Consider the following 15,699-nt stretch of genomic DNA (forward strand, 5'->3'; position numbering starts at 1 on the left):
TATGCGGAAACACAGACAAGCAGACATACCGATATGTAAAGAATAACAATACCCACGGTTGCACGGAGGTAGTACTAGTTGTCATTGGTAGCATACCCCCCTTGTGGTATCGAAATTTTTCCCTGCAAGGGATTTTATCACTATTAAAAGATGTCGTTTGCACTCGCCCTTGGTATTATCTATCGGTTGTGATACCGCTAATCGAGTTGTAGACACCGCCCCTCCTCTTCTTCCGAACGTGCCCGTAGCCAGGATTTTGAAGGGGGGGGGGGTTCTTCCCATTATCGGAGGGACCAGCCAGCACCGTAGGGGGGTCCTGGGGCATACTCCCCCGGAAAATTTAGAAAATCCTGAAATGGCATTTCCTGCATTTTGAGAGGATTTCAATGGAAAAATTAGACATAGCTTTTTATTCCATGACAAAGTGAGCAGTTTTCTACGATTCCAGTCCCGTTGGTGATACGAATCAGTCCATCTTTAAAGGAAAATCTTTTGATACAAAAGTGGACCTTTTAGCCTTGTGCCCCTGGCTACGGGCATGCCGCAGGCCAGTAGAGCAAGTGCATGCGGTGCTACACGCTCTGTCGGTCCCGCCGAGTCCAATTATACGGGCCGGTGTCCCCTCAGTCAAGCGGCCAGGTCAAAGCTGCAGTTTTAGGTTTAAAGCCAGAGGCGCTCTTGTGTGCGATAACAACTTCCATTTGTTGAGGGGATAGCCTAGATGCCAGCCACACCCATGGAATACTAGGTCCAGGTCATTAAACCAGCGCCTTACTGAGGGCGGCTGTGTTACAATTTTCTTGGAGGCATGTTGGCTCTGGAGCCGAGGAACTGGCCTGTGTAGGACTTGGAAACAGCCTGGAACCCATGCTACCGTGGGCGAATGACGACCTGACTACATCACACTTCTACCAGCTGCAGTCCTTCTACTGGTCTCATGAAGAAGGCCTAGCTGCTACCATCCCTACGGGATCCGGAAAGCCATTGGAAGGAGTAGAAATTGGCCAAATAGACAGATAACATGCCAGTGCAAGGGGAGTTGGTCTAGTACATGTATGCAGAGAGTACAGTTTAAAATGCCGCTTCCCGGAGCCTGGTAGAGGCTACAGGAGGCCGATTCACGTCAGCCCCTGACAGCGAGAGATTGTGTTACACTGGCCAAGGCGAATGAAATCACGTAATAATGAAAGAAAAGTAGTTAGATCGTAATTTAAAAGCAAACAACCGGCCCTTTTAAGTTGGAATCATATTTCAGTGTCTCCAAAAACGACACTGTAGCTTTTGTTAGCTTTATTATTACATCCGAATCAGGATGGCTGCCTGGATACGGTTTCTGTACTCTCCAAGCAGCCTATTTTAGGACTTTTTATAGCTTTTTGTAGGGATTAAGAAAGTTTCCTTTTTTGTCGGCATTTCTTGGGTATCCTGGGCCTCAGAAAGGAAAACCAACAAAATAGCAAAATAGAAAGCACCACAAAACGCCTAAACGAGGTAAAAAAAAAAACACGTTCAAAAACAGCTCTAACCTCTGCTTGGAGGGTAAGGTACCTGGTCATTGCTGTTGCAGTCTAGTCTGGAATCTTTTTTCGTGCGAAATTTATATAAATGTAACATTATATCCGGTCTCTGAGTCGAGATCCGTGATACCATGTACCATATCCAAAGCCACAAGCATTTTTATTCTTCTTCCCTTTTTAAATACCGCGTAGCCCATCTAATGATCTATGGGTTTATTACCTCCATGAAAAATGGAGATATTGTATTTGGTCTGCCTGTGTTTCCGCATATTTGTGATCAGCATAACTATATCAAGGCTTTTATGGATTGTGATGATATTTGGTAGACAAGGGGTAGATACAAGGGGTGAATACAACGCTCAAGGTCGAATGTGGGCCTAGCCTCCTGCTGGCTGGCCTTGGTACTGCAGCCAAACTTCCGGTTGTCGCATCTTTTAGCAGTGTTTCTCCGAGCTGACGAGGCCATCAAAGGACCAAACCTTCATTTCACTTTTTTGAACCGACCTAACTGCAAAGTTATAGTTACATACGATCGACTTTATCATAATATTTTTTCCCAATTCATTTATCAAAGTTTCAAGTTGAACGTAATGCTGGGATATTACTGATGTTCTGTGTCCTCCGTTTTACCTGGAAGAAATCACATTTTTCTAATCATCAACACAGTGCAGTTGATTTGTTGATGTCCATGGATTTAAACATGATTTTTTGTTTTCCTGCAGTATGGTTTTCTTACGGTACGGAAAAGGGTTTTCTGGTGTATAGTATATACTATCTGATTTGTTGTTAGTTTTATCTTTTTTTTTTTTCGTTGTCCTCATTTCAGAGTATCGTTATATGTTGACCCAACAAATGACTTTACCATTGGCCTCTCCCAGCTAGCTCTAAGCTTTTGACATAAAAAAATGACTATATCGCTGTGAATAATTGCAGTTATATAGTGAATGATTGAATAGCAAAGTTATGTATTCATAACCACCTTTTTTTAACAAGAGCCGACGTTTCGATGACTGTCTGTCATCTTCATCAGGGAGGGTCTGCATGAGGGGGGTCCTGCCAACGGTTAACGGTAAATTCAGCAGGGCCGATAACGCTTAACGGTAAATTCAGGACGGTCGGCAACGCTTAACGGTAAATTGACAGGGTTTTTTTTCGAGCTGCACTTGATTTGGTATCTCGCTTTGTGAGAAAAGGTGATCACTGACAAAATTACGTATATCTTACATGTAATGAAGCACGCATTAAAGCTATGTGTTCCCTGTGTTTCCCACCTGCCCTGGTCCCTGAGTGCGTCCTCAAATAAAGGGGAGTCCGAGTCGACGTCGGCCAGCTTGCATTTTTCAGTCTGCCCAGTTTTACCGATGGATTTTGAGAGGGGAGCGCCGAAGGCGCTCGTAATCTAGGGGGGTCGGGGGATGCTTCCACGGGAAATTTAGGGTTTTTAAGCCTTCAAAAACGCAATTTCCCGCATTTTGAGAGGCAAATCACGGTGTTGAGAGTGTTTGTCGGTCCTTCTCCGCAAACTTCCGGAAATTGACGGGAAAGCTGGTTCTGGCTAGAGCCGAAGGGACCGAGCGCAGAAGCGCGAGTCGAGCGCCAAAGGTGCGAGCAATGTAGTGGGGGTCCGGGGGCATTCTCCCCCGGGAAATTTTGTATTTTTAAACCTTCAATAACGCATTTTCCTGCATTTTGAAAGGCAAAATTAGGCGAAACGAAGAATCATTCATTAACGCTTAACGCTGAATTTAGGATGACAAATAACGTTTTACGTTGAATTTAAAAGACCAATAACGCTTCACGATGAATATACTGATAACGCTTAACGTTGAATTAGAGTGAGCCGGCAACGATTAACGGTGAATTAAAATAGCCCATAACGGTTAACGAAAAAGGGCATGCAGACCCTCATCAGGGCTATTGAATAATATGACTGGTTTACTGTGCACTGGAACTAGCTACAATGTAGCGAGGTGTTTTATAGTTCACTGTGCACTGGAGCTAGATGTTTATACTGTAACAGTCCTATTGGATTTTATCTTTCTCTACTTGTTCATATTCTGTCTCCCGCAGATGTTATCTCCTTAAATATCACGCTATGCGCTTACAAATAACCTTAGTACTAAGTAGGTCCAACCAGGTTCTAAATGATGTCAGGATTATCTGGCGTGGAGGATCCACGTGGGTGTTGTGCATGTGACGTCATGAATAAACAAGATGGCGGCCGAACTGGTGAACCTGCAGCTTCGGTCAGGCTGAGTTCCTCACTAATGTCGATCTTTCTGTCTACAGAGAGGACCATCTGCCCACCAAGACATGTAGTCGTCAGCGGAGCGGTGTGTTGGGCCTGCTGACGAACCCGAGAGTGATGCTGTGGACGCGGCGGGCCGGCATGACGGCGCGAGCCCGGATGGTGGTCGGGCTGTGTGCGGGACTGTTCCTGGGGTTCACGCTCGCCAGCTGGCTGGTGGTGCAGAGGGCCGACCCGCCGAGGGGAGGAGGGAGTCTCGGGGCGCGGGTGGGCTGCAGACGGGACCCCACGGCCGCAGAGCTGCTGTCCAGCGGGGCGGGCGACCCGGGGGGACCCGCCAGCACGCCCAAGAGGGAGTCCGCCGGCCCCGAGCGGGGCAAGAATTTTGTGTACGTCGGGGTGATGACGGCCAAAAAATACCTGGACTCGCGCGCCGTGGCGGCATACGAGACCTGGCAGCAGCATATACCCGGCAAGGTCGAATTCTACTCCGCTTACGATCCGGACGGCTTGTCTCAGGGGGGGTTCACCCGCGTGAACATCCCGGGGGTTGACGACGCCTACCCCCCTCAGAAGAAGTCCTTCCTCATGCTGAAGTACATGCACGACCATTACCTGGACCAGTACGAGTGGTTCATGCGTGCGGATGATGATGTCTACATCAAGGGGGACAAACTGGAAAAGTTCCTCAGATCCGTCAACTCTTCCCGGCCGCTGTACATCGGACAGACCGGACTGGGCAGCGCCGAGGAGTTGGGCCGTCTGTCGCTGGACGCGGGCGAGAATTTCTGCATGGGGGGTCCCGGGATGCTGATGAGCAGGGAGACACTGCGGAGGATGGTACCCAACATCTCCTGGTGTCTCAAGCATCTCTACACCTCGCACGAAGATGTCGAGATCGGGCGCTGCATCCACAAGTTTGCCGGAGTGTCCTGTACCTGGGCGTACGAGGTAAGAATCCCACAATTCATCATCATCACAACTTTTAGCATTGTCGGCTTAACCGAAAACTCAACAATCTTGCCTTATCCCAAACTTGTCCTGGTTAACACATTTAAGTCTAGTTTTAAGAAACTAAAGAAACATTGAGACAGCATTGGAAGGACAGGACAATTTGCTAGTGGTGACAAAGGCAAAGATTTACTGCCCAACTGTGGAATGTGCTCTGGGCACCTCACATGTGCTTCTGTTTCTGGGCAGGAAGGACTTGTATGCTTAACTGATAAAACGGGCAACATCATCCCTTCAATAAACTTTTTAAAGTTAAACTTTATTTTCCCTCTTTTACGAATACCCTTTATCTGCCACCACTAAAACTGTCATCTGTAAAAATTAGAACGTGTGAAAAACTATTTTCAAAATGAGAATCTTTTAGTTGTCTACCAATTATGTACACAATAAGGTCTCAGCCCAAGGCAAACCAAACCGCCTTTTTGACTGAGAGGTATCAGTGCTAGAAAATAATGGGTCTCACACCAGGGTACGGTGTAAATGCCAGGGTGTCTGGACGTCTCTCTTGACATGTGCCTCCTAAGAAGGCTTATCCAATGCCAGAATTCTCACGGAGGCAATTTTCCGCCCAGCTAGTAGAACAAACTCTAGAGGAACCAGAGCCTAACGCTTCTGTTAGAAACTCCCCTGACCAAAACTTGAGACTAGAAGGCCTGTAGGGTCAAGCAGGTGACGGACACCTAGAGGACACCCTGCACCTGGTGCCTATACATGCCCCTAGTACAGCGGGGACGTGGAAATGCCACACATGACCTTCCCCACTTGGAATTCGCCAGGATTTGTTGTCGTTGTCTCGTTGACGTGTTGGGATACCGGAATCCTGTCCGAGAAAGTCACGAACGTTTCAGCAGTTGTTCGTGAGTGAATGATCTACTCTCATATGAGAACAATGTGGTTTGAAATTGCCCGAAGGCAAGGGGAATGCCACTTTGTCTGCTTAATTGAGAAAGAATGTTGAACCGAGGGTTTCCGTTTTCAATAGGAATCTTGGGGTGAAGTCAAAAAATTTCTCTGCTTTAATTGACCAGAAAGTTTATATTGAGCAATTTAATTTTGTACCTTACTGCTTGTCTGTGACTAATTCTTAAAGAATCTAATGCCTTTCTTAATTCTTTCATTACATTCTTCATTCTTTCATTCTCTTCATTAGTTTCTTCATTTTGTTTTTTTCTATACCCGTAGGCATCCCAAGATAACATTGGAATCCTCATACTTTCAGTTAAAAGTACTTCCTAAGTGTCTACGGATAAAAGACCCTTATCTATCATGATTTAACTTAAAAGTTCAACAGCATATATCAGAATCTGACACAAAAGTCTTGCCAGTCTTGTGAGAACAAAGTAAGATGTGCATGTTGATTTTGTCAGATAATGCTGGCCATGGGAAGTGACTATCTGTTGTACTGAGGAGTTGTTATGTCACCAGGCTATCTTGACGTAGTCTGTCTATACAGCGCCCACCTTAGTAAAGATAGTGAATCTTCAGAGTAAGCAGAGTTGTGTGTACAACGTGTTTGTCTTGGTGTAAGGACCATGCTTACAGCTGTCCTGTGGGGGCCAGTTTCCCTTGTCCTGTTTCTTTCAAGTGTTTATTTAATGACATCAAAAAGGTATTAACCCATTCTGAGGTAAACATTGTGGTTTTAGGGCATGGTGGTCTCGCCAATCTTGTGAGATGGTTGTATGACATCTTTTTTGGTTGTATGTTAACTGCTTTTAATTGTAACTTACTTTAATGACTGTAAAAAATGTGAACACAGAAGTAGGTTTAAAAAAATCAGGAAATACAGCACTGACCAAGTATAAGTCCTTCCTGATAAGTGAACATTATTAATATAATTCAGGCCATATTGTTGATGCCCCCAAAATACTAGTATATCAATTGGATAGGTCCCATAGGGGCCATCTCTGCCCTGGCAGACATTCTAACCTCTGACCTTTCACCCCCAGGCCCTTAAAAGTCACTGCCTGCTATTTCTGTGAGTGGTTGATGAAGCACTCAATCATAAACATACTGACACCTTACTCCCCTGACATGTGTGTCAACACAGAAAACATTTATCTTGAAAGTTCATCTGTGTTGGTACAAATCACTATGATTGAAGTTTAAACGGTAATTTCCAACACAACAAATTGGAATCACCCAAATTTTCAACGTCACGGAAGCGGTGGATTGCTCATTCCTTTACAAAGACTGGAGTTGTACAGTTGAAAATTTGGGTGATTGCAATTTGTTGTGTTGGAAATTACAATTTAAACTTGCTTCACAAGAAAAATTTGACTGGACAAAACTTCCAAATTGTACTATGTAGGTAAGATCATTTGTTTGAGCGATTGCTTAGACATGTTGATGCTGTTCTTGCTTCTTTTTGGAAGGAAATTTGTAGATATTTATGTAAATACAGGCGGAGTCCAAAAATGTGCAACTGGGGAATGGTTTGTTTTCGTATCCATCCTTGATAAACGTACTTAACCGTTAATTGGAAACCAGAGCTGTTTCTCTGTAATGACTTCCAAGTCAGCCATTGCTACATGATATTACAGGGCTCGAAATACTTTTGTTGCAGGTAACATTGAAAATTACTTGCAAGAGACAAATTTTACCTGCACCACTCAGAATCTGAGAAGTATGGATCATACTAAACAATGTGCAGAAACCATTTGTTTTATACTTCAAGTTCAACTGTGGTAACAGTTAGTGCAGCAAATAAAAATCCACATACATGTACACCTGCATGTATATTTTAAAGCCAGTACATGTACATGTACTAGTGCAGGTAGACATGAGAAATACCTGCATAGCCACAATTTTACCTGCACTAAGGTGCACATGCACCCAGTATTTCGAGCCCTTCATTAGATCATGCTGGCTTTTTTTGACAAAAGTTGTTTCTGTCCTGGCCTGAAATCTCCACTGGTACGTCTGCTGTGTGTATGCTTAGCTTTCAACATCTGCTCTCCCCTCGGACATCCTACGCTGAAAAGTAGTATATAGAAGCGAAAGTTGTCTGGACAAAGACCACTTTGACTGCCCCACCGAGGGAGTAATTTAAAATGGCAGGAATGACGGGACATCTGCTACGGTGCTTGCTGGTGATGATAAATATTTGAAGGTCATTGGTAGGGTTGAGTCTTCCCTCCAGTTGTTGTGTATACTAACTGTGCAGCTCCGACTTTAGCATCCATGTCCTATTAGGCCGTATGCCAGCTATTCTGTCAGGTCAACTCAGTGTTCTAGCCAGCCTGATATTTTCTTTTGGTCATGTTGATTTTGTTTGACGTCGAATGCAGAAGCGCAATCCTTAGAGGGCAGGCTTGAAATTCATTTTTGGGAATATAGGTGCACTGGTGCACCCACAGAAAAAAATTGGGTGCACAGCTCCAAATTTGGGTGCACTAATAATAATAAGGTGCACATGCACCCAGTATTTCGAGCCCTGGAGGGTCTGAGGGCATGCTTTCCCTGAAAAATGTTGAAATCTTGACCCTCTGAAATGCCATTTCCTGTATCTTTAGGGACCAGTTTTGCTGCTAGTATTATTAATGACAATTCACTTTCTATGTCTTTGCACGCCAATTTTTGTCTGTCAAAGATGACGGATTGCGCAAAGTTTTTGTCCCTCATGAGCAGCAAAATTTGGATGCTACATGTAAAACGCTAAACCACTTTTGCTGCTGGTATATGTATAATGACATCTCTTTCAATGTCTCTACACACCAATTTCTGTCCATCAAAGATGACGGATTGGGTAAAAATTTTTTCTGTCATACCTGTAGGTGGCAAAATTTGGATGTTGCCTAATACTAAAACGCTGGACCAACTGTACGTGATGTACTGTTAGTAAGGATGATATGCACCGGACGTTGCAAGAAATTTATACTTGAGGTTCACAGTTGACAGCCATGATTGAAATTGCGTGATGCCTTGGATCACTTTGGGAGCCTGTTACTCCTTATTTCCTGGCAGTGGAGTTCCAGATTAAGTTGTGAGCCTGCTGTTATTTCCAGCACATTTTTGCCCCCTGGCCAAGGCAGCTGCCAAAGCCTCACCCAGGACACACTGGACAGTTTTCCTCTGTGACCCCTGCCCATTATACTAGTATATAACTTCTCAATAGTTTAAAGGTTCCCAATGCACTTGTTAGGGCTTGAAAACCAGATTTTTCAAGTTAATATTCTAGTCACTTACCTATGTAGCTACATACTAAGCTGAAACAACATTATCCCAATATTTATTGACATTCATGGAGCAAAAATGCTGAAAAGTGTGACGGAAATGGTTACTGGTAAGATTTTTGGGTACCACCTAGAAAATAAAGGGCTTGGGGCTTATTCCTACACTGTTTTAAATGCCCAAAGTATGAAATACTGATGCAAATGTGCTAATGTGGGACAGTATGTGTCAATATTATACAGATTGCTTTATTCAGAATATTTCCAATTTTGTTGTTTTGGAGCTTCATTGGATGCCTTTAAGTTTAAAATCAAGCGAAAGCTAGATCATGTCCCATTTTAAATCTATGTAGTTGGAAAGGCAGATGTGTATTCACTGTCAGTTCTCCTGTCTCAGTTTAAACAGTAGCTGTCATGATGTTCAGGCTGGCATCTTGAAAATGGCACCCTCCTGAACTTGGTTACACAGAGAGCGTGCGCTCCAAATCATACAGCCCTAGAAACCAACTTGTGTCAACAAACCTGCTACAGTGGCACGGAGATTTCATTACAAAGTAATCCCGTGCAATTGCAGTCTAGTAATATTTCAGTGCTACGTGATCTGTTCCCTCGACCCCAACCTGGTTTTAGGAATCACTGTATGAAAGGCATAGTTGTCTTTAATGTTTATATGATCTTAATAGAATACTTGATGAACTGATGATTTGATGAGTTGAAATGTAAATAGAAATTGGAAGTAATCAATAAAGCATTCATATCAATAAACCAATGAGTTATAACTTGAAAATACACACTTTAGAAATTAAATGTGGTATATTGTACCTACAGACATGCAACCAACATTATATATTGTGTTTAATTTGTAACATTTCCTTTTTTGGAAGGTCTTAAGCATTTGCCTTTGAACTGAGGAAACACAACATCAGCAGATTGATTTGATTATAAACCTTATATTGTTATACCGTGAGACCAATAATTTCGAATATTCATCTAGACTGAATAAACGGAAAATGGACCTTCTGTATATATAATGGTAGTTCAGGTTGATGGCCCTCCCCCATTTGATGTCGGTGTTGCTTCTTGGCATGTGGCATGGTTACAAATTGGTCTGTGTGAGGAGGTTACCCGTCACTTCCGCTGTTCTTGGTAACATCCGTTAATCTCCTAGTCCTAGTACAAAGTTGTGTATCACTTTATAACTCAGACACACACACACACACACACACACACACACACACACACACACATGGTAGGATCTGCCCAAAGTGTTGATATTGACCAAGTTGCTATGTTATAATCTGCCTAAAGTATGGATTGTGACCAAGTTGCTATGGTAGGATCTGCCTTAAGTGTGGATTTTGATCAAGTTGCTATGTGGTAGGATCTGCCTAAAGTATTTTGACCAAGTTGCTAATGTAGGATCTGCCTAAAGTGTGGATTTTGATCAAGTGAAAAGATCTGCATAAAGTGTGGATTTTGATCAAGTTGCTATGGTGGGATCTTCCTGAAGTTTTGAAGTTTCTATGGATGGGATCTGCCTCAAGTGTTGATGGTGATCGATTCGCTACGGTATGATCTGCCTTGAGAGTTGAGGATAATGAATGACACGAGGATTACGTTCCTTGTCAGGAAGTATTCAAGGAGGATTACAGAGCTACGTTTAGTGGATCAAAGGACCAAGAGCTAAGACCTCCAATAAAAGCACAATCAATACCGCTAAGTATGACCAATTGTAGCCTTTTTGGGTCACATGCTACCGGCATTATAAGGCTACAGCAAGTAATTTTTATGGATGACATCAACACGCGCATTAATTTTCGCCTGGTTTGGGGAAAAAAAACAAGAAATTTTGTTGCCCTCTGACGGTCGTCAATATGCCAAAAATGGGCCAAGATGTCTATTGCCATGCCGCAAGGTGGATGACAGACAACTATAAAGAGACAAGAAAAGGCTCTGATTTAATGTTTTGTTTCTTAGTTTGATGCAGTGATATGTGATGTTGACTGTGTATATGTGATGTTCCCACTGAATCAAAACCATTTGTACAATGATTGAGTCATAATTTTGAAATGTAATAACCTTGTTTTTTTCGGCCCGCCTTGTTTATTTTTCGCCCACTCGCATTAGATTTAGAGTCTGCAGAAGATGTCATCCATAAAATTTACTTGCTTTGGCCTAATGTTTTCATCCAGATAGTTTAGAAGTACAAAGCAATGGCAATAATGAGTAGGTATTAAAACTATTATACAGGTACGATTGTATATTTAAACAGTCTAGACTTCTTCCTATGAATGGAATACTTTGATGGCAAGATCTGTCTCTAAGCTGAAAAGAGACCTACTTTAAATACTCGGGATGTTTGGGAGCCAAAGAGAGGGAAGAACTTGAAGGTATATAACAATGATGATTGGATATGTATACTGACTTTTAAATAGTCTAGACTTTTTCCTATGAATGGAATACTTTGATGGCAAGATCTGTCTCTAAGCTGAAAAGAGACCTACTTTGAATACTCGGGATGTTTGGGAGCCACAGAGAGAGAAGGAGGAGGCTGGAGCACATCCTTCAATTGGCTTGTCAAGGGGGAATTCAATATAGCATGATGGGGTACAGACACACAGGTTATTGTGGCACTAAGTACACATAACAGGAAGTGTTTGTCTGGAGTACAGACAACTTGTCCACTAATGGTGGTGGGAAACAGATCCGGGTGCACTGGGACTCAGGGTGCACTGGTGGGGAAACTCTCCTTCTTATAACATCTGGGGGGATAGGAGATGGTCAGGCTGGTAGTCTGGTGCTGTGTACCTAAACCCACATTTAGGTTCAGGTCCGGATTCAAGTCCAGAGGTTTAGGTTCAGTTCCGGACTCATCATAAGTCTGGACCTAAAGCCACATACACAAAATTGCATGTTGGCAACCTTGCAATGTTGTCTGGGCAAAACTTTGGCCACACAACATGGAGGCCGACACTTGATGATGCCGAAAGCATCTTTTGTCATAATCTTTTGCTTTCTGTGTCTATAATACCTACCATATCAAAACTGGCCTTTTCATTCAGAACTTCATCTCCTTTTGTCTTCCTAAGCTAGGCCCATTGTTAGTCCAATTTTATCAAGTGTTTGTTTTCACACAGTAATGATGACTGCAATGTGATTATGGGGCCCTTTTGTTATGGGATTAAAGCTTTTCCAGTTTATTTTGCCTTGTGAATGACTCTGTATTTACTTCACAAAGGGAAGGATGATCATGTCATTAGCAGTGTCAAGTGTGCTATTGTAGGAAACAAGCTGTAAAAGCTTGTGTTCACAACCCTCCCAGGGTGATGTGTATATAATATACTGACTTCTACCAAACAGACAGTACTCACTCTCTCTCAGTCTCAGTGCTCTACTGCATCCCTCCCTGTTTTTAGCAGGTGCAGTTCCTTGTCAGGGCTTGAAATACTGGGTGCAATACATGCACCTCAGTGCAGGTAAAACTGGAGCTGTGATGGTATTTCTCATGTCTACATGTACCTAGCCTGCACTGGTCCATGTACTGGATTTATTATAATGATACATATAGGTGTATGTGGATTTGTATTGTTTTTTTTCTTTACCAACTTACCACCTATGAAGTATGAAACAAATAATGGTTTCTGAGCAGTTTTTAGAACGATCCACACTTCTCAAAGTTTGAATGGTAAAATTAATTGTCTGGTGCAGGTATGCAGAAAAAAGTATTTCCAGCCCTGCTTGTAGATGAAAAGACTCCTGAAGGAGAATTTGACCTTTCTCCCTCCCCCTGCACTGGACGTCTTTGTTGGAAGTTCAAGACATCATTTGCAAGTTTGGTTCCGAAGGCATGTTCATACTAGTGACCTCCCCACCCCAAAATCTCCTGTGCCAAACTTAGGTGTATGAACACAGACTCTGCTGCACTGATCCTGAACCCTGCTCCACAACATCTACAAACATTCTATTATGGACTGAGACTGGGAGTATTCTCCCACATGCTACATCTCTGCCAAGAAGAACACTACCATGGTCACAGGTCCAGCTTTGTAGTTCTGTTTTTTCGCTTCATCACAAGGCCGTAGAACACAGTATTAATGGGCGACCTCTAGACACTATGATGCGAGTATAAAAAGTAGTGCAGACAAACTTCTTGAAGCCTGGCTAGAGCGACTTATGTGAGAGATAGCCAGGAGTAAACTGCACTGTGTGGTACAGAAATGTATCGGCTTTTAGACCATAATATGATTTACATTTAGATGGTGAGGTTTTTCATGTTCATTCAACAGCGCATTACGCAACTGCATTCCAGGGTGAGCCGGCTGCAGTTCTGTTGACATCCACATGGTGATACCTGGTATGTAAAAGAGGCGCAAAAAGAAGACAAACTTTTTTGTTTGTTTTCAGTTATTTTCTAGATTGTAAACTCAAACATACTTATTTTTTGGTATTTTGCCAGTGCAACCTACTATAATTTTTACCACATTGAAGTGAGTCACATTTTAACTATAACTCCATAGGGGGAAAAGTATGTTTTGATACCACAACCAGATACAGGGTTCACCAGTCACTGTGAGTGTGTCATAGAGCAAGGTTTTGATTCGCATTTGCTACAAATGGCTATGAATACTGGTATGTGAATTGGTCAGAAAGAAGTAACCCAAAGACATGGATGTTTCTCGTCATTGATTCTAAAGTAAGTTTCAACCATGCTATTGTGTGATTTTCTTGAAGCAATTCCACCTTTTTTCATTGAGATTTTAGCCATTCACCTGTTAATTCCTCATTTTGTATGAGTCACAAATAGATGTATCTGCTCAGAGCCGTTGAAAATCCCCTCTGTACAAAAGCTGTAGCCTGACTGTCTGAAATAGAAATCCTCAAGGGACAGGATTGTATGACTGTGTTCAGGGTTTCAAATCCTTTTTTTCTGCACACCTGCACTGGTGCAGGACATTTGAAAATAACCTACACCAGACAAATTTTACCTGCACCACCGCAAGTATGGATCATGCTAAAACTGTTAAAAAATTAGTATTACTTCTTTCAATTTTCTGGTCAATGTAATAAGCATACTGATACCTGTGAGGCAAAAATGCGATGTCACTGAAGGAAAATGGTTGCTTGTTTTGTATTGTAGGCTGGTTCTAGCTATGTATGGGCAGTACCTAAAAGATAAAAATTCCCCATGCTTGTTATGGGCTATTTTAAGCACTCCAAGTTTGAAATGATGCATGACAAAAATGTGCTACGAAATGGCAGTAAATGTCAATATCAGACAGATTTCCTTGTCCAGGATATTTTTGCTTTTGTCACGTACCCTGATGGACGACTTTGACTTAAGTTAAAAGGACATTGAAAAACAAGATAAAGAAGAGCAAAGGTTTAATACAACAAGATGCAGTACTGAGATTGTATATTTGCCCTTATTCAGGTGCCTTTCCAGACACCACTTGACGAGACCGTAAACACCTTTTGCCCTACAACATTTCTTCACCTATTGTATTCCTGTGTTCACAGACGAACTGATCCCTATAGGTGTACCCAAACACACGCGTAATGTAGGGTATCATGTAAACAGGCTATCTAGTGTCACGTTTGACCACAGCCCGGTCATGTATTGTTAGCAGGGCAGTAGGAAAAAAATCCGACATCCCTTTTCTGTGTCACACTAAACCCGAAGGATACTCTGACACCTGTGCTAAAAGGCACCAGCCCTCTCTTTTTACCTGTACAACTGTTTATGTAACCTCACACATCACAATTGTCAGGGTCAAACCCATGGTCACTCTTCTGGTGGCCAGTGGCCCCTGTCACACATTCAGAACCTATCCCAGAATGCCAGCCGACAAAAGGTTGGCTGGAGTTGGGGAGCAGTACAATGATCAAATTTTAGGTCACGCCTACACTTCTATACGAATCAAACTGAATTTGAGTTAGATTGGAGTCAAATTTCACTGCCAAGTATGTCCCAACCTACTCCCGAACACCAGCTAACCTTGGCCAAGCCTCCCATCCACACCTGAACATTTAAAACTTTTTGAAACAATCTGCCGAACAGTAGCTAACCTGGCCGAACACCAGCCAACCTTGCTTTGGACCTACATGTACGTTTGGGGGAGTTCAGTTAGTGTTTGGGAGGCCATCTACAATGTATTTGTGACAGGGGCTTAAGTTACTATCTGCACTGTCTAGTTCTTATTTTTGTGATCAGGTAAACTTCCTAGAATTACCTTTTTAAGAAGAAGGAGTGGCCAAGAAACTGGGTGGTTTATTTGCATGTTAACTAGAGACCTACATGTATTTCTGTGAGCTATCCCAGGTGTTCCCTGCTCAATTGACTGGAAAATTGTTCCGTGACAGGTATTACATGTGTCTGTGTGCTCATCCTCATCTGACGCATAACACAGACTTTGGAATAGAATTTTGGAAAGTGCACCTGACTGTAGGTAGGGTTTTGAAGGGGGGGGGGGATGTCTTCCCACTGTCTCCTGGACCAGGGGGCACCATAGTCGCGAGTTTCCTAGGGGGGACCAGGGGCATGCTCCCCCACCAGAAAATTTCATAAATTGAACCTCCTGAAATGGCATTTCCTGCATTTTTGAGAGGATTTCTAAGCAAAAATCTAATTCTATTCAATGACAAAGTGAGCAGTTTTTGTAGGATTCCAGTCCCGCTGGTGATACAAAAGTCCATCATTTAAAGAAAAATCTTAATGACCTTTAATGAAAAGTGGACCTTTTGAACCTTGGAG

The 15,699-nt window shown here is 42.8% G+C and overlaps 1 protein-coding gene across 1 annotated transcript in view; it reads left to right on the forward strand.

Annotated features, from left to right (window-relative positions):
* Positions 1–3,700: 3,700 nt before the first annotated feature.
* The window catches only part of LOC109466306 (chondroitin sulfate synthase 1-like), a 41,694-nt gene continuing 29,695 nt past the window's right edge, over positions 3,701–15,699 (forward strand). Inside the window, exon 1 of the mRNA XM_019764016.1 lies at positions 3,701–4,716. Within this exon, the coding sequence (XP_019619575.1) occupies positions 3,883–4,716 (834 nt within the window). The 5' untranslated portion in view covers positions 3,701–3,882. The remainder of the gene's footprint in view (positions 4,717–15,699) is intronic.

This window comes from Branchiostoma belcheri, unplaced genomic scaffold (assembly GCF_001625305.1).
Source record: "Branchiostoma belcheri isolate BF01 breed outbred unplaced genomic scaffold, Haploidv18h27 scaffold162, whole genome shotgun sequence".
NCBI lineage: Eukaryota > Metazoa > Chordata > Leptocardii > Amphioxiformes > Branchiostomatidae > Branchiostoma > Branchiostoma belcheri.